At 36.6% G+C, this 24,781-nt stretch overlaps 1 protein-coding gene across 1 annotated transcript in view; it reads left to right on the top strand.

Moving 5' to 3' along the window:
• Nucleotides 1-24,781, top strand: part of RNF111 (ring finger protein 111) — an 87,774-nt gene that overhangs the window by 39,735 nt on the left and 23,258 nt on the right. Inside the window, 3 exon segments of the mRNA XM_028505357.2 lie at nt 7,764-7,890; nt 11,540-11,703; nt 15,017-15,211. Coding sequence (XP_028361158.1) covers nt 7,764-7,890; nt 11,540-11,703; nt 15,017-15,211 — 486 coding nt within the window.

Raw genomic sequence — 24,781 nt, forward strand, 5'->3', positions numbered from 1 at the left:
AGCAATTCTAGTCACTAAAAAAGACAAGTTAATATTATGTTTTCTTAAGTGTTTTGTTCTTATTGTTTACTATTAACTTGTCATGTTCTTCATCACTGAAAATAATTTCAAGTATTTGAGAGATAGAACACAACATTAGTCTGAGAGTGCTCAGTAGAGCATATGAATAATCAGTTAAAATTGAGTTGATAGAGGATTAGCTCCGTTGTACTTTCTCCTTCCCTTCAGTAATGCTGTATTCAACTCGAGTAAGTTTGTGTACAGGTAGTCTCTGAAATACATGTCCCATATATATCATTTTTATAATTTATTGTAATTTAAAAGAACTTGAAGTAAGCTTTGAGTAGTAAAGCCTGAATTGAGGTTCAAGATTAATATCTTGTGAAAGTATAAGGAAGTAGGCAATAGGGAGAACTTTTAAAGGGCCAAGATTATAAGATTGGTGTCTTTTTTTTGTTTGGTTGGTTTGGTTTTTCAAATTATAATAGAAAGTTTGTTTAGAGAGTTACAGAGGTGGGGGGTGTGAATAAGCAAACAAGTTACAGAGGCAGAAGAAGGGCCCTTGGAGCTTAGGAGAGAGGAAGGCAAAGGTAATGCACCTGTGAGGAAGAAGAACAGGGCAGAAAGGCAGTCATGTTCCCAAAAGGGAGAGTGCACCAGATTATGGTTTTTAATACTGACACAGAGTTTTCTCAGTCTTTACCTGATGTCCTGCTTGTCAAAGGTAGAGCCTGCTATTCCACTGTGCAAACATGGCATTATTCCCTCTTATTTCCTTTATGGGTTCCTTCCTATCCAAGATGCCCTTTCCAAACCCTGAACCAGTAACTTTGTTCTTAATTTTAGTCTTAGCCATGTACAGTTCATTTTTTATAACCTACCCAAATATTTCTTTTAAAAAGAGTTCATTGAGATCACACTACAACTGGAAGATGATTACAGCAACAATTCCCTAAGGTTTTAAGAAAGAAGGAAGTGAGAATAGGAATTGTCTTGCAAAATTGTCACATTTCACATTTTTATTTTTCTCATTTGGTTAGAATGTGAAGAGTTTGGGGAGAGGGAGCAGCAGAGCTCAATTTTTGCTGGAGATTAGTGAGGCAGGATGGTTGGTGACGTGAGGCAGAAGTTCCAAGGAGCGGGTGTTGGTAGGAGGCGTGAGAGTAGGGCATATCTAGGTCAGTGCCAGTGTCTGTTTCTGGGAGGAAAGGAGTCATATATTATCAGGTGTTGAAGACAAATGAAAACTCTATAATTCATTTTAAATCTTGTTTAGTAGTTATTGTAGCATCTGGTGTTTTTCTGTCTTTCTTAGAATAATTATATTACTTAAACTCCATTATTTTCAGACATTATCCTTCAGTGTTTGTCTCTGGAAAAAAAATCCAAAAGGACTCTTGATGTTTTCTGGTTTCTAGATCAGTGTTTTATTTTAAATTAAATTTAAAAAATGATTTGATCACATTCAAATGGTGTGGAATTTTAAAAATACCAAGATAGTGTAAAATAAATAATATTTTGAACTTCCAGTCACATTGGTGACATAGGCAGACATGGCTCACTTCTCACAACCTCATCAAAATCACAACTAAAATATAGAACAACCATCACTCAGAACTGTCAGAAAGTGAGGTGAATAGAAGTCTGACAACTACAGAATTAAAGAAACCACATCCATCCAGACTGGTAGGAGGGACGCAGATGCAGAATGTGCAGGTCCAACATCTACATGTGGTGGATAAAATTCTGAAGGAATATCTCAGGAGCGAGGAGTCCCAGCCCCAGCCCAGGGTTCCAATGCCAGCAATGTAAGTCCCCACAACTTCTGGCTGCAAAACCAAAAGGATTGAGTTGGTGGAAGAAACTTCTGGAGCCCCAAGCAGTTCCTGTTAAAGAACCCACACATGGTCTCACCTATTCAGATTCACCCTTTTGAGCTCTAGCACCACAGTAGCAGCTTGTGAGGCACCAGTGCCATGCTGGGAGAGACTAAGGTGTCTGGCAACAAGGGGAACAGAGGCCATTGTCCCTTTTCTGGGCCCTCATCCCACAGAGCCACAGAGCCAGTAAGCTGGTGCCATATCTGAGACTCCATCAATCTGGGTAATACTCTTTGGCTTGCTTTGGAGATCCCCAGAGACTCCACCTCACCCAAGTTACAGGCCCACCCAACCTGCTTTTCCATATGAATAGCTGGTCTTTGCTTTTGCTGCACAACTTCCTAAATCCTCTCAAGCAACAACTAGCTTCAGTGAGCCCCAGGCCTGGCACTAGCAGCAGTCAGTTTAGCTTCACGGCTTGGCTTCGCCTGGGAACCTCCAAGCCCAGCACATGTAGCAGCCATCTCAGATTGCTTTATGCCTCAGGCAAGGTGGTCCTGGGCAAAACACAGGTGGGGTCTGACTTGGCCTGTACCACCTGGGACATCCCAAGGCCAGCACACCTGATGGATACCTACAGACCGTATTGGAGCATCACCACCCTGCCCCTGCACAGCTGATCTTCTACAGCTGGTCAAGGTTGGTGGTAAGTGGTGACAGCCAATCCTTGCAGCTGACTGGTCTGGGTAAATCCCTCCCATTGATCTGCCAACAGCAACCAAGGCTCAAATGTAAGAGGAGGATGTACTCAGCCCAGGCTCAGCTGTAAGAGGAGGGTTACTCATCCCATACAAAGGGCACACCTAGAATACAGAGTTTGAATGATGGGGAAGCTGTGCCACTGGACTCCACAGGCCACCTACTATATCAGGCCATGCTACCAAGACAGGGAGTCATAGCAGCTCTACCTAATACATAAAAGAAAAACATGGAAGCAGCCAAAATGAGGAGACAGAAACATGGCCCAAATGAAAGAACACATCAAAACTCCAAAAACAGAACTAAACAAAATGGAGATAAGCAATTGATGAGATGAAGAGTTCAAAACCCTGTTTATAAGGATGCTCAAGGATTTAGTGAGGACATCAGTAGCACAAAAAACATCCATTCAGAAATGAAGTGTACACTAATTGAAATAAAGAGCCATTTACAGGGAAACAATAGTAGAGTGGATCAATCAATGATTTGGAACATAAGGAATTAAAAAGAAAAAAAAACAGAACAAGAAGAAAAAGAATCCCAAAAAACAAGGATAATGTAAGTAGTCTCTGGGTCAACTTTAAGCATTCCAACATTTACATCATAGGGGTGCCAAAAGAAGAGAAATACCAAGAAATTGGAAATCTGTCTGAAAGAATAATGCAAGAAAAATTCCTTAATTTGGTGAAGGAAATAGACATGTAAGTCCAGGAAGCACAGAGAGTCCCAAACAAGATGGATGCAAAGGAGGCCCACTCCAAGACACATCATCATTAAAATTCCAGAGTTTAAAGATTGAGAATCTTAAAAGCAGCAAGAAAAAAGCAATTAGTTACCCACAGGTGAGTTCCCAAAGACTATCAGCTAATTACTCAAAAGAAACATTATAGTCTAGAAGGGATTGGCAAGAAATATTCAAAGCCGTGAAGAGCAGGGACCCACAGCCAACATTGCCGTACCTAGCAACAATATCATTTAGAGTTGGAGATCAGATAAAGAGCTTCCCAGACAAGAAAAAACTAAAGTTCATAATCACCCATCCATTATTATATGAAATGTTAAAGGGACTTATTTAAGTAAAGAAGATCAAAACTATGAATAATAAAATACCAAAAATTAAATCTAAAAATTCAACTGAGCAAACAAGAACAACACAGAATCATGGATATGTAGAGTGTTTTGATGGTTACCAAATGAGAGATGGGTGCGGGGAGAATGGGTGAAGAGGAATGGGAGTAAAAGGGAGAAAACTGTATTTGAACAATGATTAAAATAAAATGAAAAAAAATTTTATTATTGGTTTAAAAAAAGGTGAAAGGATTAAGAAATACAAATAAGTAGTTAAAAAGTAGCCATGGAACAATGATTAAAATAAAATAAAATAAAATAAAATAAAATAAAATAAAATAAAAAAGTAGCCATGGAGGTGTAAAGTACAGTATAGGAAATGGAGTAGTCAAAGAATTTACACACCTGACCCATGGACTTGAACAGTGGTGTGGAGATTATCTGAGGGAGTGGGGGTGGGGGGATTACCTGAGTGGGGGGAGGCAAAGTGGGAAAAATCAGGACAACTCTAATATCATATTCAATAAAATATAATTCAAAAATAAAAGTTTATTTCAAATAAAAAAGTTTGCTTCTATTTCTTAGGTCTGAGTCTTATTATCCAGAAGTAATCAGTTAGCAGTTTCTTATCTCCTGAATTTACAAAATAATCCATTTCAGAAGAACAGTGATTCTTTAAACAATAGAAGAGTGAGTTATTTATATAACTTAGTTACACAATCTTTCTGTTTATAAAAAAACTGTAAGATGAATTTTAATGCATTAGCTACCTTTGTATCATTTATCATTGGAACTTCAAAAATGTTATACTTCTTTTGGACTTTGTTTAACTAATAAAGTCTTTGAAAAAACAAAAAAATTTCATGAATACATATACAAGGAGAGAAATCACTCATAAAGTTGAAATGTAGATTTTTCTCCATTGCAGAATGGTGATGTCCAGTTGGTCAGTTAAAATAAGGGAAGTTTTAAAATAAAACTTTTATTTTTATATATATTTTAGTTTTAAATATGATTCCCTTTGCACACCTATCTTAAGCATCATGTAAATGATTATGAAGCAAGGATCAAAAAGGTAATTTAGAAATTGAATCTAGAATATTAATTTAAATAGCTACTTAGTGTTATTTTTGTTTTCTCTGCTTGTAAGATGTTTATGCTGTTACAGAGATATCAACTCTTAGTATGTCTGTGTGTGTAATCTTTAGAACTTAGAAATTACTTCAAAAATTTGCATATTATATAATTGTTAAAACTTATTTTTTCTATTTAATATCAAAGTAGAATTTAGTCTTTTCAGCTAATGGTGTTGGAACAATTGTAGATTCACTGCAAGAAAGATGAATTTAGACCTTTTACAACTTGTCAGTCTGAAAGTTAAAATGCGTCATAGACAGAAATGTAAGAGCTAAACTATACAACTTTTAGAAACAACATAGGAGAAATTCTCAGTGGTCTGTGGTTAGGCAGAGATTTCTTAAATATGTCACTAAAAGTATGATTAATAAGAAATTGCTAATTTGGACTTCATCAAAATTAAAGTCTGCATTAACAGTGCCATTAAGAAAATAAAAAGGGCCCTGGCTGGCATAGCTCAGTGGATTGAGCGAGGCTGCGAACCAAAGTGTCGCAGGTTCGATTCCCAGTTAGGGCACATGCCTGGGTTGCAGGCCACAGCCCCCAGCAACTGCACATTGATGTTTCTCTCTCTCTCTCTCTTTCTCCCTCCCTTCCCTCTCTAAAAATAAGTAAAATCTTAAAAAAATAATAAAATAAAAAGGCATGGTACTGAGAGGAAATATTTACAGATAATATGTCTGATAAAAGACTTGTATTTCAAATACATAAAGCCTCTTTCTTATAGCTCAACAATACAACCAAAGTCCAAGTTAAATGTAGGGAAAAGATTTGAATAGACATTTCATCATAGTGACTAATAAGCACTTGAAAAAATGCTCAGTGTCATTAGTTATTATAGAAATCAAAACCACAATGAGATATCACTATATGTCCACTAGACCAGCTATAATAAAAAAGAGGTAATAACAGTTATTGATGAGGCTTTGGAGTCTCATTTTCCTGGTGGGAATGTAAAATCGTACAGCCACTTAAGAAAATTTGACATTTCCTTAAAAAGTTAAACATAAATTTATCGTAGTAAGTAGAAATTACATTTCTAAGTATTTATCCAAGAGAAATAAAAGTACATGAATGTATAAGGACTTGTAGACAAATGTTTATAGAAGCTTTTTATGTAAAATAGCCAAAAATGACAAAAATTCAGGTGCCCATCAACATAAGATGGATAAGCAAATTGTATATTCCTATGATAAGATAGTACTCAGCAGTAAAAATGAATGAGCTATTGATAAAGCAACATGGATAGATCTTAAAGTAAGTACACTGAGTGCAAGAAGCCAGACAAAATTGTATGTAATGTATGACTCCATTTCTGTGGAATTCTTGAAGATACAAACCAACCCATAATGACAGAAAATAGGCCAGTGGTTGTAGGGGTGTAGGGATGGATGGTGACTGACTGAAAGAGGAAATGTAGGAATTTTTTTAGGTGTTGGAAATGTTTTAAAACTGTATTGAGGTGATGGTTATGCTCTATAAATTTACTAAGATAGTGAAATGTACACTTAAAATGGGGTTATTTTAGCTCAATATTCTTATTGTGAGAATATTCTTGATACAAACATGCTTTATAGTTTACCAGTGTATAGTTTGGTGGTTGACTTTTACATTGATAAGTGATAGTAATGAAAAAATAGGAATATTTACGTAAATTTAGCACCAGATTTGTGGCAAAATACAGCAAGAGAAGAAATAGAGCATAATTTTTTTATTATCTTAATTTTTTTAAGTTTACAGTTCGGTAATGTTAAATGTGTTCACTTTATTGTGAAACAGCTCTCCAGAACTTGGTCATCTTGCAGTGAGAAAAGAAACTTCATACCCATTAACAACTTTCCTTTTTCTCTTCCCCCCATCCCTGGTAACCACCATTTTTCTTTCTTCCTTTATGCATCTGTGGAATTGTGTAGGGTTTTTGTGTGTGTGCGTGTGTGACTGTGTTATTTCACTGAGCATAATGCCCTTCAGGTTTGAATGATTTTCTGTTCTGTGTATATACCACGTTTTATTTATCCACTCATCCACTGATGGACATTTGCTTTCACCTCTTGATTATGAGTATGTGTGTACAGATATCTCTTTGAAACAAAATGTGAATTTTAAAGTATGAAAGCAATACCTCACAAAAGTTTTAAAATGGAATTCCATGACACAATAATCTAGGTCAAAGGGGGTTAATAGGTGGCTTCAAAACGTAACTTAAAACATACAAGGATATTTAAGGGAGGTATCAAAATTTAATTGGGGGAAAGGGAGGATTTTTTAAGGAATGGTTTGGTAAGACCTATTTCACTTAGTATAATGTTCTCAAGGTCCATCCATGTTGTCACAAAGGGAAGCATTTTGTCTTATGGTTGAGTAGTATTCTATTGAAAAATTAGTTTTAGGTGAAGTAAATAATTAAGGGAAAACTTTGAACCAAATATAATATGTATCCATTCTTCAAATAAGGAAGCACTTTCCAAACTAAGAATAATTTATTTAAAAAGATGTACAAAACTTAACAGCTTTTATAGCACAAAACTAAAAAACTAGCATGCGTGTTTCTTAAAAGAATACCATATCACATAAAAATATAACCTGGGAGAAAATATATAGTAAATGTATCTTTATTTTAGATAATAAGTAATAAATATAGAATATGCATATCATGTAAGGTACCTTTAGGTATAACAGTGTTAATGTCTCTAATTTTATGCAAATTCATATGGAGACACTAAAAGTTTTTAAAGAACAAACAAAAGTTATAAAAGAGGAAATAAACATCTGAAGACATACCGAACAAGAAAGTAGGTAGGTACTTGTACTGTTCTCAGTATGTGTTTTTAGCTGTATTAAAAAAAACCTGTCATTTTGACAGACACAGCTTTTACTTTTGTAATAAATTTTGTAGTCTTCGTGTCAAAGTAAAAATTTTTGCATATCAATTAGCTAACTGGAAGATGCCCTTTAAATGTTTATTCCTTTTGTTTTCAGGAAGTATCGATGAAGATGTTGTGGTGATAGAAGCTTCTTCCACTCCCCAGGTCACTGCCAATGAAGAAATTAATGTTACCTCAACTGATAGTGAAGTGGAGATTGTAACAGTTGGAGAAAGCTATCGGTAAGATTTTAACTACTAGTTTGTTTATTTGAAATTTTAAATAGAAATATTTAAACATATTTGTGCTGCAGATATTTGCATCTTTCTATTACCTTTTTTTTTTTTTGAGGCCTAGTTTGAGTATGTATATATCAGGCTAGTGGTTTTCAAACCAGGCAATGTTAGACTCACCTGGGAGGTCATAAAGAAATTTTGTTGCCTCGACTGTGTCCCAGACTGACCGAACCAGAATCTTAGGGGACAATATTTTTTAAGCACCCCAAGAATTCAGTGAAAGCTAAGATTCAGTGTTCTAGAAAAACAGTATTTTACTTAATGTTTTACAAAATAGAGCTTGTGTTATGATTCAGAAGGTTCATGAAGTCCCTTGCAGTTTAGATGTGAATAATACGTAAGTATTAGGGATGATAGTAAAATTAAAAGTGAAGAAAAAATTAAGGAATGTTAATAAAGTATTTCCTTTTGTTACTAGTCTACTTGTTTCAAGATCTCATTGATACTAGTGAAGTTTGTGCTCTTCTATCAGGGCAACATAGTATAAAATATTCAAAAAAATTTTTGCCGTCCACTCAGGAATTTCATCTAAACTCCATACTAATAAATGATTGCAAAATTCTCACGTGTTTTGATAAAGAACTCGAAATGACATTGCCATTTTGAAAATCACTCCCCCACCCCCCCAAAAGGAGGAAAACCCTAACACTATATTATTATAAATATATACTGTATTTAACTTGTATTTTAGATGATCACAGATATTGGTAAGAGAAGCAGTTAAATATTTCTCTGTTCCATTTGATGCACCAAACAAATCTATGGATGACTCTTAATTTTGTGTTGGATTAATTTAGAAATATATTTGCTCATTGTTTTAATTTTTTTAAGTTTTCATCTTTTTTTAAAAAAAAATTTATTTATTTATTTATAGAGAAGGAAAGGGAAGGAGAAAGAGAGGGAGAGAAATACCAGTGTGTGGTTGCCCCTCGCATGTCCCCAACTGGGGACCTGGCCAGCAACCCAGGCATGTGCCCTGACTGGGAATCAAACCAGCGACTCCATGGTTCACAGGCCCGTGCTAAATCCACTGAGCCACACCAGCCATGGCTCATTGTTTTAATTTTTGATGTTACTGATTAAAAAGAAAACATTCTTATTTTGGAAGCATGTTCAAAACATATTTAGAATGTGCTTTACCACTGTCCATTTTCCCATTGAAGCGCTACTTCTAATTTGTTTAAATTGATTTGAGAGAGAGAGAAAGAAGGAAAGAAAGAAACATCAGTTTGTTCCATTTGTTTATGCACTCATTGGTTGCTTCTCATATGTGCCTGTACCAGAAATCAAACCTGCAACCTTGTCATATGGGGACAGTGCTCTAACCAACTGAGCTACCCGGCTAAGCCCAATGAAGTGTTACTTCTAATGGCATAGAGGAGAACATTATATAGTACATATACCCTTGTTTGTTTTAAGTTCTAAATGGTTTTCCCAGACTCTGAGGAAAATTGATACTCCATGGTATGTACCATAGTTACCCTGTTGATTTTGCATAGTGCTTAGTATGACTGACTCAGTTTTATGAACTACAAGGATTGCTAAAATTCATGACCTGTCTTTCCTTGTGGAACTGGAGATCTATCTTGTCGTGGAAATACTTAATGTTCAAGCAGATGTATTTACCATAATAATGGAGAGTAATTTTTGAAAAGACACACAGTGCTCATGACCCATATTTATTTTACTTATTGTTATATAGACTACTAATTTTGTCACTGCTTAGCTGGCTCTTAGTCCTTTCTCTTAAGAGAGAATGCACCTGTGTTTCAAATTCTTTTGTGTCAGAATTCAACATTTGCCACTTATATCACCAGCTCTTCATATGTCAAGTTTTGTGCTGGTGTTCCAATCAGCAAACTTGGAACTTTCAGCAGCTATTAACAGCTTCCCAGAAATGGACTACATAGTCTCATCAGAATCTTGGTTTCTCAAGAATTTTCAATGGTGATCTCTCTCCTTACAAACCCTTTCATCCCCATATAGTTGTTTACTATCATGCTTTAGTCTATACTATTCTTCTGGGAATGTGCTGTCGTTTTGTTACTATGTCTCAGAAATTAATCTTTATACTCCTTTTAACATCAGTGTTTCAGAATTTAAACTTTTTCTAAACTCTGGGTTTGACAGTTGCTGAGGCCATTTTCAGCTCGGTTTGAACTTTGGGGTTCATTTCTGAACGGTTAAATTTGTACTTCTGATGACTGCATATTAATGAATGTGATTCACCCTTTCCATACATGCTAACCATTAGCTTATAAACAGTTTTACATTCAGCTTAGGCAAGAAAAATCCCAACTCCATAAGCCCCACCTTTGTAAAATATTTGTTTTTCTCCTGGAGCTGTATGACTGCATAATCTATAAATTATCCCTTTGTACCCTCAGTCATTCAAATCATTACAGTGAATCCTTAAAAAAATTTTAAATGCCTGTAAGAAATTTAGCACATTACAGTGACACATGTGTAATTGAAAGGTGATGAAAGTGTTTGATGTTGAGGGATTGTGGTTACACGCTTTAAAAGCATAAAGCAGCTCAAACAAGTGATGCTTCTTAAGACTGCAAACTGCAGATGTTCCTTCACTTAACAATGAAGCATAAATACCATAAACTGGAAATGCATTTAAATAATATTATATACCAATTTTGCCTCAAAAAATCAGAAAAAGAAAATGTTTTTAATACATTTAACCTCCTAAACATCATAGCTTAGCCTGGCCTACCTTAAGTGTGCTCAGGACACTTATATTAGCCTACAGTTGGGCAAACTTATCAATGAATACACTGTAGAGTATCCATTATTTACCCTCAGGGTCAGGTGGCTGGTTGGGAGCTGCAGCCTGGGGCCACTGCCCACCTTCTTAAGAGAGTTATCATACCACATCCTGCTAACTCGGAGAAAGATCAAAATTCAAAGTTTGAAGTACAGTTTTTACTGAATGCATATTACTTTCAAACCATAGTCAAATTGAAAATTCCTAAATCGAACCATTTAATCAGGGATCATCTGTACTAAACTAGCTACAACCATCCTTACCTCTTCTGATCCTAGGAAATCCCTGTGGTACCTTGAAACTCTTCTAGATCAGTACCAGAAAGTTAGCTTGGTTTAGGACGCCCAAAGCCATGTTTTGCAAATTCAGTCTGCACTAAACATACACAATCTTGTGGACATTATTAAATGTTAGAGTGTTGATATTGTTGTTACTTTGCCTATGGTGAATACTTTTAGATATTTACATAAAATGTAAATAAATGATGATAACCCATGTGAGTATTCAAACCTTTGAAAAGGGCAGCATTCTTGAAACTGAATCCTGTATTTTACACCAATTATTGGTGCAAACTGACAGCATACTATTTTTCATATTCTTAGGTCATTTGGCTGGTGAACATTTCATTCAGAAAATGTTTGTTGAGTGCCAGACATTGTGTTAGTCATAATTTTTAGTTCTGTGACCATTATTTCTTTGGAGAAGTCTTGCATGAAGTACATCACAAACTGCTTTGTAAGAAAGGCTTATTATTTTTTAGGTAACTAAAACTTTTGTATGTTTTTTATATTTACTAATTTAATACTGATATCATTTAAGGTCTCGTTCAACCCTTGGACACTCCAGATCTCACTGGAGCCAAGGTTCAAGTTCTCACACAAGTCGGCCACAGGAGCCACGGAACCGCAGTAGGATTTCTACTGTGATACAGCCCTTGAGGCAGAATGCAGCAGAAGTGGTGGACCTTACCGTTGATGAAGATGGTAAGGTGGAGTGGTAACAATGTAAAATTTTGGAGAGAATTTGATAAAAGGAAATATCTTACTATGCTAGAAACTCCTACTACTGCTTAATGGTAATATACAGGGTCTGGCACAAATAACACCCTCTTATATAAAATCATAAGCATGTAATTCTGTAACATAACAATATCACACTCAAGCACACCATAGGACAATTTAGATGAAGTGTTGAAATTAAAACTATAAATTACACCCATATTATTACCCTACAAAACACTCTTAAGCAGGCCTTCCTTCTGCTGGACCCTGTATTATTAAAGTACAGGGAAGTTGGTAGATTTTCTAATCTTATCTTTCAACCGATATAATAACCTTATTATATAGTGAGTTGTATCTAAAATTTTTAGATAGTAGTTATCTACTACTGTTTAACTACTACTGCTTGGTAGTTATTTTCTTAGAGAAAAAATATTTTACGTGTAAAATCTACAAGTTTGATCTATCCTCAGATTTACCTATTACTTTATTTATATTATTGTCATACTTCACCTTTGGCTATGAAAAATAGAAATGGCACATTTTAAATACAGACCAGTGTGGCTCAGTTGGGCATCATAACTGCAAAGCAAAAGATCTTTGGTTTGATTCCCAATCAGGGCACTGGGTTGCCTGGGTTGAGAGTTTGGTCCCTGGTCGGGGTATGTATGACAGGTGACAGATCAATTTCTCTCTCACATTGATGTTTCTCTCCCTCTCTTTCTCCCTCCCTTCCCCTCTCTCTAAAAATAAGTAAATGAAATCTTTAAAAAATTAAATACATATAAACAACAGAAAAGCAGTAAATGGTTAATACTGATAATTTGAAATGTCAAATTTATTTTTAAAAGTATGTTATTCTTTAATACAATATATGTACCTTTTCGCTGCTTAGATTTGTTTTGTTTTGGCTTACAACTGCTCCAAGTAACTGAGGAAACAAAACTAGAGTTGGAAAACAGGAGTTAGGGGAAGTGGTAGCATGTCTGAATTTGTCCACATGTTGAGAATTATCTTCAGGTGTTATCAGTTGCATTTTAGAAGGAAATGGTCAGTCATAATTTCCTTAAAGGAGGGTTGTCAGCCATATATGAACTTGTTAGCTTTGGAGGTTACAAGTTGGAGACAAGATACATTAAGTAGGTAAAAAGAGTCAGAGAGCCCTGGCTGGTGTGACTCAGTGGATTGAGCACTACCAGCCTGCGAACCAAAGGGTCACTTGGTTCAATTCCCAGTCAGGACACATGCCTGGGCCAGGTTCCCAGTATGGGGTGTATGAGAAGCAGCCACATGTTGATGTTCCTTCCCCTCTCTAAAAATAAAAAATCTTAAAAAAAAAAAAGTTAGAGGCCTCTGGAAATGAGCTCTTACATGGGCTGTTCACAGTTTGGATGATCATGACTTTCAAGTACCAGTACTTTAGAATTAAGATGTTTATGAGGAGTTAATTTATCCAGCTGTTGGCATTTCATTTAATAATGTCTTGGTTTTCATTTTTAAGCATTAGAAATTATCTATAAGTCAGTAGTTAATATAACGGGGATTAATTAAAGATTACTTGGAGTTAGTTAAATTCAGAAAAACTATTTTGGAAACTTTCTGTATGTTTTCCATGTGATCCCTGTTATCCAGTAAGTAGGAGGAGGTGACAGAGTAGTCTTTTAACCCACTAGAATTAGTGCAACAGAATACTTTAACTAGGTTAATAGTATTTTAGTGATCAGTAGATGCCCTCTTCCCCCAACTAGTTTCTTCCTGTGGAAAGCTTCTATCTTATTAAAAATAAACCCAAAGCTTAATTATAGCTGTTTAGGCCAGTGGTTCTTAACTGGCTGTCATTTTGTGCCCCTGGAGACATTTGTCAGTATCTACAGGCATTTTTTGGTTCTCACAGTTGGGGGAGAATGCTACTAACATTTAATGGGTAGAGGCCACAAGTGCTGCTCAACATTCTACAATGTATGGGACAGCCTGTGCTCTGCCCCTACTCCCACCCCTAACAAAGAATTATCCAGCCAAAAATGTCAATACTGCCAAGGTTGGGAAACGGAGATAAACCATTTGCAAATAACAGAGGTTCCTCCCTTCCTTTTTTAGGTGTAAGCAAATACATTTGTTTAAGCATCCAAAGTACAATGTTGCATATAGACCTGCTGGTACTGTTTGTATTTCAGGAGTCAGCCTTCCACACTGTATTGAATAAAATATTGTCCTCTCTCATTCTGTATCACAGTAAGAGAGTCTTTTTTCAGATCTGATTGTTATGACTATGCTTTGGACAGATTTATTTCCAGTTTATTTTTAAACAACTGTTTTACAACCAGAGTCTAGAATATTCACAAGTTAAAGTCTACCTGAATTTTCTTTTTATATTCCACTACAAAAATTTAAAATTTGTATTAGAAAGTACTACTTAGCCCTGGTTGGTGTGGCTCAGTGGACTGAGCTCCCAACTGTGAACTGAAAGGTCACTGGTTTGATCCCCATTCAGGGCACATGCCTCAATTGTGGGCCAGGTTCCAGGTTGGGGGTGTGTAAGAGGCAACCAAAGACACATCATTGTTTGTCTCCCTCGCTTTCTTCCCCTCTCCAAAATAAATAAATAAAATCCTTTAAAAAAGTACTGCTGAATATTAATATTTGCAAATAATTTTTGGAAAACATAGAAAAATGCGAGGAGATAAGATACGTTAAATACCATAGATAATGTTTATGAAGTGTTTAGGTAAAGCATTATACAAAGTGCTTCATATATGTGATCACAGCTCATCCTAATAACAGTTCTATGGAGAAAATTCTGTACTTTCATATTCTATAGGTGAGGAAATGGAGAGTAATTAAGTAATTTATCCAGGGTCATACTGTCAGTGGTGAAATCAGGCTTGCTTTCCAAGCATCTGACTCTGGAATCCATTCTGTACCAGAGAAAGTGCTATTTGTAACACTGTTTTGACAGCATGTAACAATGTGTATACATATAACAGAGAGACTTACTTTTCTTATGATAGATCAGAAAACTTACATAGTTATTTAAGAAATTATGTAAATTGCCTGAATTATTCTAATATACCTATTAGGTATTAGATTTTTTAAATGCAGTAATTATATGTTAGTAACATATTTTAATGTTGCAGCTTAGCCTTATTAAAGCTCTTTTTACTCTATATTGTACTTACTAAATAGTTTATATTTTTAAAGTTTGCTTTAACAATTATCTTAATAATGTTAGCTTGGGTTAACATATAACCCATTACCTAATTTGTTTTGAAATGCTGAATAAACATTTTGTATTTTATAGAACCTACTGTAGTACCAACCACTTCTGCAAGAATGGAATCACAAACCACAAGCGCTTCCACTAACAATTCCAATCCATCTACCTCTGAGCAGGCCTCTGATACTACTTCAGCTGTCACTAGTAGCCAACCCTCCACAGTGTCAGAGACTTCAGCTACTCTTACAAGCAATAGTATGACTGGTACTTCTATAGGAGGTATGTAAAAAATGGGAGGGGAGGAGGGATTCTTTTTCTTTATACTTGTTAGAAAAAGGATTGTTGTTTTTAAGATTTTAGTTGTATTAGCAAAATCATAGTCTTAGAATAATCATGTGTGAACTAAGTAGTCTCAAGTAGAATTAGAATATGATTTCATATTTGAGTTTGAGTGCTATATGTTACCACAGTATCATAGCTCAACTGAAAGAAATGGGAGAATTAAATGGCTGATACAGAAAAAATACTAGCAACAAAATTAAAAAGTAAGTAAATTGAATTTTATCAAAATTTAAAACTTGAGCCCTGGCTGGCGTAGCTCAGTGGATTGAGCGCGGGCTGGGAACCAAAGTGTCCCAGGTTTGATTCCCAGCCAGGGTACATTCCTGGGTTGCAGGCCATAACCCCCAGCAACCACACATTGATGTTTCTCTCTCTCTCTCTCTCTCTCTCTCTCTCTCTCTCTCTCCCTCCCTTCCCTCTCTAAAAATAAATAAATAAAATCTTTTAAAAAAAAATTTAAAGCTTATGTACATCAAAGGACATCAAGAAAGTGAAAAGAAAACTTACAGAATGGGAGAAAAATATTTAAAAGTCATACATTTGATAGGTGTCTAGTATTCATGCTATATAAAGAACATGTACAACTCACCAATAAAAAGAGAAACAAGTCTGTTTAAAGACATGCCCTGGCTGGTGTAGCTCAGTAGATTGAACACTGGCCTGTTAACGATAAGGTCACTGGTTTGATTCCCGGTCAGGATACACGCCTGATTGCAGGCCAGGTTACTGGTTTGGGGTGTGCGAGAGGCAACCAGTCGATATTTCTCTCCCTCCTTTTCTTCCTTCCTTCCCCCTCTCAAAAACAAATGAACAAATAAAGTCTTTTTAAAAAATTAAAAATGGGTGAAGGATTTGCATAGATATTTTTCCAAAGAAGACAGATAAATGACTAAGAAAGCATGTGAAAACAACATCATTAGTTAGTAGGGAAATGTCAACTAAAACCATAATGAAATACCACTTTACAAACAATAGGATGGCTATAATTTTTTTAAAAAATCAGAAGATAACCTGTATTGACTAGAATGTGGAGAAATTGGAACCCTTATGAATAATCTGGTGGGAACGTAAACTGTTACAGTGTTTCCACTGTGGAAACACTGGCAGTTTCTCAAAAAGTTAAACATAGCTTTTGGTCAAGATGGCGGAGTACTGAAATGCGATAGTTAAAATCCTTCCACAACCACATCAAAATTACAACTAAACTACAGAATAGCCAACATTTGGTACTGCCTGAAATCTAGCTGAACAGAAGTCCTTTAACAAAGGACATGAAGAAGCCATATCAATACTGGTAGGAGGGGTGGAAACATGGAACAGGCTGGTCCCATACCCACAAGTGGTAGTTAAAAATAGGAAGGGTATCTCAGTTGTAGAGGGCTCCTCTTAGGAGCAAAGGGTCCCAGCCCCACACCAGGCTGCCCAGCCCAGGGTTCCACTGCTGGGAAGAGAAGTCCCCAAACTTTGGGCTGTGAAAATTGGCCAAGTGAGATGGAGGGCTGCTGGAGTTCCAGGTGTTCCTCTTAAAGGGCATGCACACATACTTACTCTGACTCACTCTGAGCTCCAGTACTGGTGCAGCAGCTCAAAAGATGCCAGGGACATACAGGAAAGAACAGAATTTTCTGGCTTTGGGGTGAGGGTTGGAGGGGCAGCTTTTCCCAGACGTAAGTGCTGGCAGATGCCTTTATTCCTTCTGTGGAGCCCTCCACCCACAGAATCAGCAGGTGGGGCCTATATCTGAGTCTCTCTCAACTTTGCTCACACTATTCATCCTGTACTGGTGATTCCCTGAGACCCTATCCAACCCAAGACAACACGTCACCCAACTTTCAGGCTCACTTAAGCCCTTTCCAGTGAGTTTTCTATACAAATGGCCAGCCATTCCTTATGCTGTAGACTTCACGAAGATCTCTCAAATGAGCAGCATCTGGTCTCTTCGTACCCCATACCTCTTGTTAAGTGGTCTTAGGCCTGGCACTATCAGCAGTTGGCCTTGGTTCACAGCTTGACCTCTCTCAGGCACCTCCAGGCCCAAGCACAAGCAGCAGCCATCTGCAGATTGCTTTGTAGGTCATGCCCAGTGTCTCCAGGCAGGGTAGAAGCAGCCACTGACCTTGGCCTGCACCTTCCAGGAGGCGTTAGAACCAGTGCAATACAGTGGACAACTTCAGACCACACTGAAGTACCATCCAGCAACCTCCATGAGTGACACATCCAAGGGACGAATTCAGTGGGCGCCAGAGCTCTGCTGAAGCAAGTTCTCTATGGGACTGCCCTCCCCTGTCCCCCAACCCCCCGCATAACAGATTCTTCATGGTGGTTGCAGCCATTTCTTGCAGCCAGTTAGCCTGAGGGTGAATCCCTCCCATTTGACATGTCAGTAGCAATCAAATCTCAAATACAACAGAGGGTGCATACAGCCCACACTAGGGGTATGCTGGAACACCCAGTTCCGTTGACCAGGAAGGCTGTGCCACTGGGCCTTATAGGCCAACTACTACATGAGGCCATTCTACCAAGCCTGGGAGATGTAGCAGCTTTGCCTAATACATAGAAACAGACACGGGGGCAGCCAAAATGAGATGAAGAAACATACCCCAAATGAAAGAACAAAACTCCAGAAAAATAAATAAAATGGAGACAGGCAGTCTTCTCAGATGCAGAGTTTAATAACTGGTTAAAGCATATTCAGTGAACTTAGGGGGAGAGTAGATGAACTTAGAACAAAAAGATAGGGAACATAAAAATGGAGATCTAAAACATAAAAAGGGAACCTGTTAGAAATGAAGAATGCATTAACTGAAATGAAGACTATATTACAAGGACTCAACAGTAGAGGAGGTGAAACAGAGGATAAAATAAATCAGCAATTTGGAAGATAAGGAATCAGAAAACACCCAGTTAGACCAGCAAACATTTTACAAAGAAATCCAAAAAATAAAAAAAAGTCTAAGGGGCCACTGGGAAAACTTCAAGCATACAAACATTTGCATCAAAGGGATGCCAGAAGGAAAAGAGAAGGGGCAAGGAATTGAAAATTTATTTGAAAAAATGACAGAAAACTTAACCTGGTGAAGGAAATAGATATACATGTCCAAGATGAACTCAAAGAGGCATACACCAAGACACATAATTAACATGAAAATTTTACCCTTTGCAACAGCATGGATGGACCTGGAGAACATGATGCTAATTGAAATAAGCCAGTCAAAGAAAGACAAATACCATATGATTTAACTCATATGTGGAATCTAATAAACTGAACTAACAAGCGAAATAGAGACAGACTCATAGACAGCAGGCTGACAGCTAAGAGGGGTAGGCTAGCAGGTGGGAGGATTGAGGAAAAAGGAGTCATGGACACTGACCACAGTGTGGTGATTGGCGGGGGGAATGGTGGAGGTATAAGGGCACTAGATGGTAATGGGAAAAATACAGTAATAAAAATGTATGATAGAAAAAAGTATAAAAAGTTAAAGACAAAGGGAGTATCTTAAAAGCAGCAAGAGAAAAGCAGTTAGTTACATTTAAGGGGGCTCCCTCAGTTGATTTTTCAACAGAAACTTAGTAGGCCAGAGGGATTGGTAAGAAGTATTCAAAGTGTTGAAAAGCAAGGATTTACAACCAAGATTACTCTACCCAGCAAAGCTATCATTTAGAATCAAAGGACATATAAGAAACTTCCCAGACAAGAAAAAGCTAAAGGAGTTCATCACCACCAAACCAGTATTACAAGAAATGTTAAAGGGTCTTTAAGAAGAAGAAGGAAAAAGATGAAAGAGAAGAATAACAAAATTGTAATAAATACATACCTATCATCAATTACTTTAAATGCAAATATATTAAATAGTCCAATCAAAAGACATGTAGTGGCTGAATGGGTGACAAAGCAAGACTCTTACATATGCAGTATACAAGAGACTCACTTCAGATTGAAAGACACACAGACTGAAAAATATTTGAAAATTACACATTTGATAAGGGCCTAGTATCTAGTCAATATATATATCAGTAATAAATACCATAGATAATGTTTACTATATGTAAAGCATTATACAGAGTGCTTTATATATGTGATCTTAGTTCATCCTAACAACAGTTATATGAAGAAAATTCTGTGGAGAGTGGTTAAATAACTTACCCAGGATCACACTGTCAGTGGTGAAGTCAGAAATGCTTTCCAGGCATCTTACCCTGGAATCCATTCCATACCAGAGAAAGACACACATAGACTGAAAGTAAAGGAATGGAAAAAGGTCTATCATGAAAATGGAAATGCACAAAACAGCCAGGGTAGCAGTGTTTATAATGAACAAAATATACTCTACAATGAAGGTTATATAGCAAGAGACAATGAAGGACCCAGCAATTCCACTTCTGCGTATTTATCCAAAGAAATCCCCCAAAACATTAAATTGAAAAGACATATACATCCATATGTTTGTTGCAGCATTATTTACAAATAGCTAAGGCGTGGATGTCCATCAATAGTTGAATGGATAAAAAGAAGGTTGAATGGATAAAAAGAAGGGGTGCATTTATATATATACACAAGGGAATTTGACTTAGCAATGAAAAGAGTATAATCTTGTTATCAGCAACAACAGGGATGGACCTAAAGGGTATTGTGCTGAGTGAAATAAGGAAGAGGAAGACAAATGCCAGATGATTTGACTTATATGTAGAATCTAAACAAAAAAAATGAATAAGCAGAACAGAAACAGACTTGTGATACAGAGAACATTTTGACAGTTACCAGATGGGAGGGGCTTGGTGGGATGGGAGAAAGAGAAGAAGGTATTAAGTACTAACTGGTAGTTACAGAACAGTCATGGGTTTGTAAAGTACAGCATAAAGAACACAGTCAAAAATACTGTAATGACTGTATGGTGTCGGATGGGTACTAGATTTACAGGAGTGATCACTTCGTAAGTTATGTAAATGTTTCATCACTGGGTTGTATGTCTGAAACTAATAGAATATGGTACTTCAACTGTAATTAAAAATAAAAGTTTATTTAAAAAAAAAGTTAAATACAGAGTTGCCATATCACCCATGATTCCATTCTTAGGTATGTACTCGAACTGAAAATGGATGAGAGTTTTAAAAAGTTTGATCATGTGGATTTTCTCAGGGGGTTTTTTTGGTTGGTTTGTTTGCTCTTTTGGTATCATATCTTAGAAACCATTGTCTAATTCAAGGTTACACAGATTTACTCCTGTGTTTTAACAATTCTGTAGTTTTGCCCTGGCCAGTGTGGCTCAGTTGGTTGGAGCATCATTCCGTAACCGAAAGGTTCCAGGTTTGGTTCCCAGTCAGGGTACATAGCTAGGTTGTGGTTTCCATCCCTGGTTGGGGTGGATATGGGAGGCAACCAGTCCATGTTTCTCTCTCCCATTGCTATTTCTTTCTTTCCCTCCATCTGTCTCTAAAAGCAATGAAATAATGTCCTCGGGTGAGGATAAAAAAAGTTTAAAAAAGAATTTTATAGTTTTAGCTCATCTCATGATTTCTTATGTTTTGATTAGTAATGATATCTAATTCTTTCTCGTCATTTAGTTATATTAATTATTATTTTTTCTTAAAAACTTTCTTGATGTTGATATTATTATTTCCATCAGAAATGAAGAAATCTGGAATGCTAATACTTTAAGATCAATAATCTTTGAGGCAAAGATCTGAACTCTTCTCATTTACTCCCCTCTCTGGGTTGCTTTATGTACCCTTATTCTTATCTACATTTTACGTGATGGAGTCCCAACTTCAAAGAGGGAGTCCCATCTTTTCAAGATAGTCTTAAATCATTCATTCATTCACTCAAGACCCTTGTTCAGCCAGAATTCAGATTTAATCTCATAAGTAGCAACTTCACTTTGAATGGCCTTCTCATAATATTACTCTTAACTATATTCATGGGGACTTTTGGTACAGATTTACTTTGTGTTCCTTTTCTCTAAAGGAGGAACAGGCCAGACCAGATTGTCCTTCTATATAAACCTGGTGGAGGCACATACCAGTTATTCAGGCTACATTAGGAACACTTCTGTCGGCTTTCATTTTTTTCCCAAGACTCTGTGGAACATCAGTCACTTATTTTCTTCACACCTTGTTTTTACTTTGCACTTTCTTGCATATTTCTGACCTTGAAAAGCTTAAGCCATCTAGCTTTGCTCCATCCAGGTTTCTGAGTGGGGCTTATAAAAATCAGAGAACCAAGCATGTTGAACTTAAGGTATCTAATCTTGGGCTTTTGGTAATAAGTTGCCATAGTATGATTTATCAGTTACCTTTTCCCCCCTCAGCAGCTATTCCAAAATTCTCTCATTTTACTTAAGACTTATTCCTCCAGGGGAAAGTAAATTAAAAAAGGAGATTCTCAAGCATGAACCCCTGTAATTTCCAACCCCTCCATAAAAACTTTTTTATATCTATATTTATCTTTCTGTCCTAACTCCTGCTCCTTTATATTAAACCCTGCGTATGCTCTGCCTCTTATCCCTTCTTGTGACCTTGACCATGCTTTATCAATTATTTTCCCTAAGTCTTCAGCATCTTTGCTGGTTTCATTGCCTTGGTACCTGTAAACATATATTTGTGTTTAATATATGTACCCTTCAGTAGATCTTCTTCATCTTAAACTTATTCTTTTAACTTGCTTCTGATGCCTTTCAAAACAAACATGATGCTAAACAATCTGACAGTAATTTTCTCTTTGCCCTGTTTTGTGTGGCTCAGTGGATTGAAGGCCGACCTGCTAACCAAAGGGTCGCTGGTTTGATTCCCAGTCAGGGCACATGCCTGGGTTGCAGGCCAGGTCCCCAGTGAGGGGCGCCTGAGAGGCAACCACACATTGATGTTTCTCTCCCTTTTTCTCCCTCCCTTTCCCTCTCTAAAAATAAAGTCTTTGACTAATAATAATAATAATAATAATAATAGTTTTCTCCTCTATATTCTCCCAGGACTCTGGTCTCATCTCTTTTCTCACTGGCCTATTTTATAACAATAGTTGTTTTTACCTACCACCAATTTGCTGATGACTCCCCATTTTGTGTTTCCAGAGCTGTCTTGTTTTAGACTTTAATATCCACCTGCCTATGGGACACCTCCTCTGGACCATCCTGCAGTCACCTCAAAGGCGGCATGCCCTAGTCAAACCATCATCTGTCTGACTTCTCCATGTGTTCCTTGCTTTATGCATACATGAAATCGTATATATTCATTTATTTAACAAATATTTTTCAATTACATACTGTGTATCAGGCACTGTTCTAGGCACTGGGAAGGAAAACATAAATTTTCTGCCCTAAAAGAGCTAATACTCTAATGGATAATAATAGCTAACATCTGTTGAGCTCATAACATTGGTCAGTGATTTATATATATTAATTCTGATCTTTGCAATAACCTATGAGGCAGATTCAATTATTATTTTCATTTTATAGGTGAAGTAATTTGCCCCAAGGTTATGAGATAGTGGAACAAAATTCAAACATAGAAGGTGTGATGTGGAGCCTGTATACCTACTTTATGCCAGGATTTCTTAACCTTAGCATTATTGTGTGGGTTGGACAGTTTTTTGTGTGGTGGGCTCTCCTGTGCATTATTGAAAACTTAGCATTATTCTCGGCCTCTACCCACTCAACACCAGTAGCACCACCTCCTCTCTAGTTGTGACCATCAAAAACTTCTCCAGGTGTTTCTTGTCAGATGTTTCCTTGGAGGCAACATTGCTTTATAGTGTATTAGAACTCAGTGCTTCATTTGTAATACTGATTGATTTATATCTTAAATTGTCTTCATACTTGATGATAAGCTACTTGAAGACCAAAGATCAGGTCAGTCTTTTCTTAGACTTAGCTGCATGCATACCTGAATGCCTGTTTTTGTGAGGTTAACTTATATTTAGCAAGTGCTTACTGATTCACCTACATTGTGTAGACGTGTTTCTAGTTGCTAGAGATAAAACATGCAAGGCAGGCAACATCACAAGTTATTTTAAAGGCCAGGACTTTCATTTTTACCATTTTATTTTCCAGTGCCTCTTGTAGATCCTTTACCATAACATTATGTGTACAGCTTGCCAAATGAAGGAATAAATGTGTGAGTACATCTCTAGAATTATAGTGAAGGGACTTTAACCAGCTTGATGCCGCTGGTCTGTGGAGTTTATTTCTCTGGTATAGGTTTGTGGTTATCTCATTTTTAGTGGACATTCTGTGGGCTAATTTCAATAAAAAGTGTTTTATTGATACTTATTTGGTCAGATATCTTTACTTCACTTCTAATTTATGGCAGCTTTCTTTGGTTAGTAACTTAAACAAGAGGAGATTCTGTTTAAGCAACAAAGAGGTTCTGAACTATAGGAAAACAGACTGTTAATTTAACTGGAGGCCAAAACTGTACCTTAAGAAGTAGAGCTGTAAGATTTGTCTTCTTTTTGAGGCCATACTGTTAGTGATATGACCCCTTAAATATCTGTTCAGTCTTAAATATGTTATAGTCATTACGCTGCCTTTTTTTTTTTTTTTTTGGCTGTGATTTTGTATTTGAAGACAAAGAAGGCACAACAGTCTTTCTGAACAAGTGTGTGTCATACCTGTCACTTTAGTCATAGTTCTAGCAGTCCATAGATCTTGTGCTAGTTACAGACTCATTTCTGGAGCCTTAGAGTTACACGTAATCCTTAAATAATTGGATTTGTAAAATTAAAAGTGTCAGTTGTGAGGAACCAGGAAGATCATTTAGTTCATCCATTGAATGGATTTAATGTCCCAGAGGTTTTCATTTCTTTTCCTGAAATAACAAAGTAAATGACATTCTCTTGTACAACACTTTGACATGGGGGCTGAGATAAAACCCTAAAAATGCTGCAGGAAGTAAAGTCACTGTAATAATCAGTTATTACTACAAATGTTACACCATATAAGAAATAGGCATTTAATGTTTGATTTAGCGTAGCTAAGGTAGGCTGTTGATCATGGTCAATTCCTGATATGCTAGTTGTAACTCTGTCCAGGTTATTCAAGAAATTTGGAATACAAATAAATGAAAGTTGCTATAGAACTGATTATGAAATGCTATAATATATGTATTAAGAGGAAATACCTTGCTGACTTTCATAGTTTCATGTTATAAATTACTTGTAATATTTTACCTTCTCAACTGATGCTAATAAGATAGTACTAATCCAAAAAGCAATTAGAGATTTTTTAAATTTTGTAATTTTTTTGTCAAAGTTTACAGATTCCTGAATTCTAGTTCCCAGGTTAAGAACCTTTACAAAAGGGTTCAGGAAATTAGCCCAGATGGGCCAGACTAGGAACTTGGAAAAAAACCATACTATACAGATACTACGTAACAGGGTTTAGGTCACAGGCCTTCCGTAGAACAGCAAGGACAGGGTAGGGTATGTTTGGGAGGGCAGACCCAGGATAATTACGGGGCATTTGCAATCAAACATATCAACCAGAACCTGAAGCACCAGCACCCTGATTCCTTTATGTG

Source organism: Phyllostomus discolor, chromosome 1 (genome assembly GCF_004126475.2).
Source record: "Phyllostomus discolor isolate MPI-MPIP mPhyDis1 chromosome 1, mPhyDis1.pri.v3, whole genome shotgun sequence".
Classification (NCBI taxonomy): Eukaryota; Metazoa; Chordata; class Mammalia; order Chiroptera; family Phyllostomidae; genus Phyllostomus; species Phyllostomus discolor.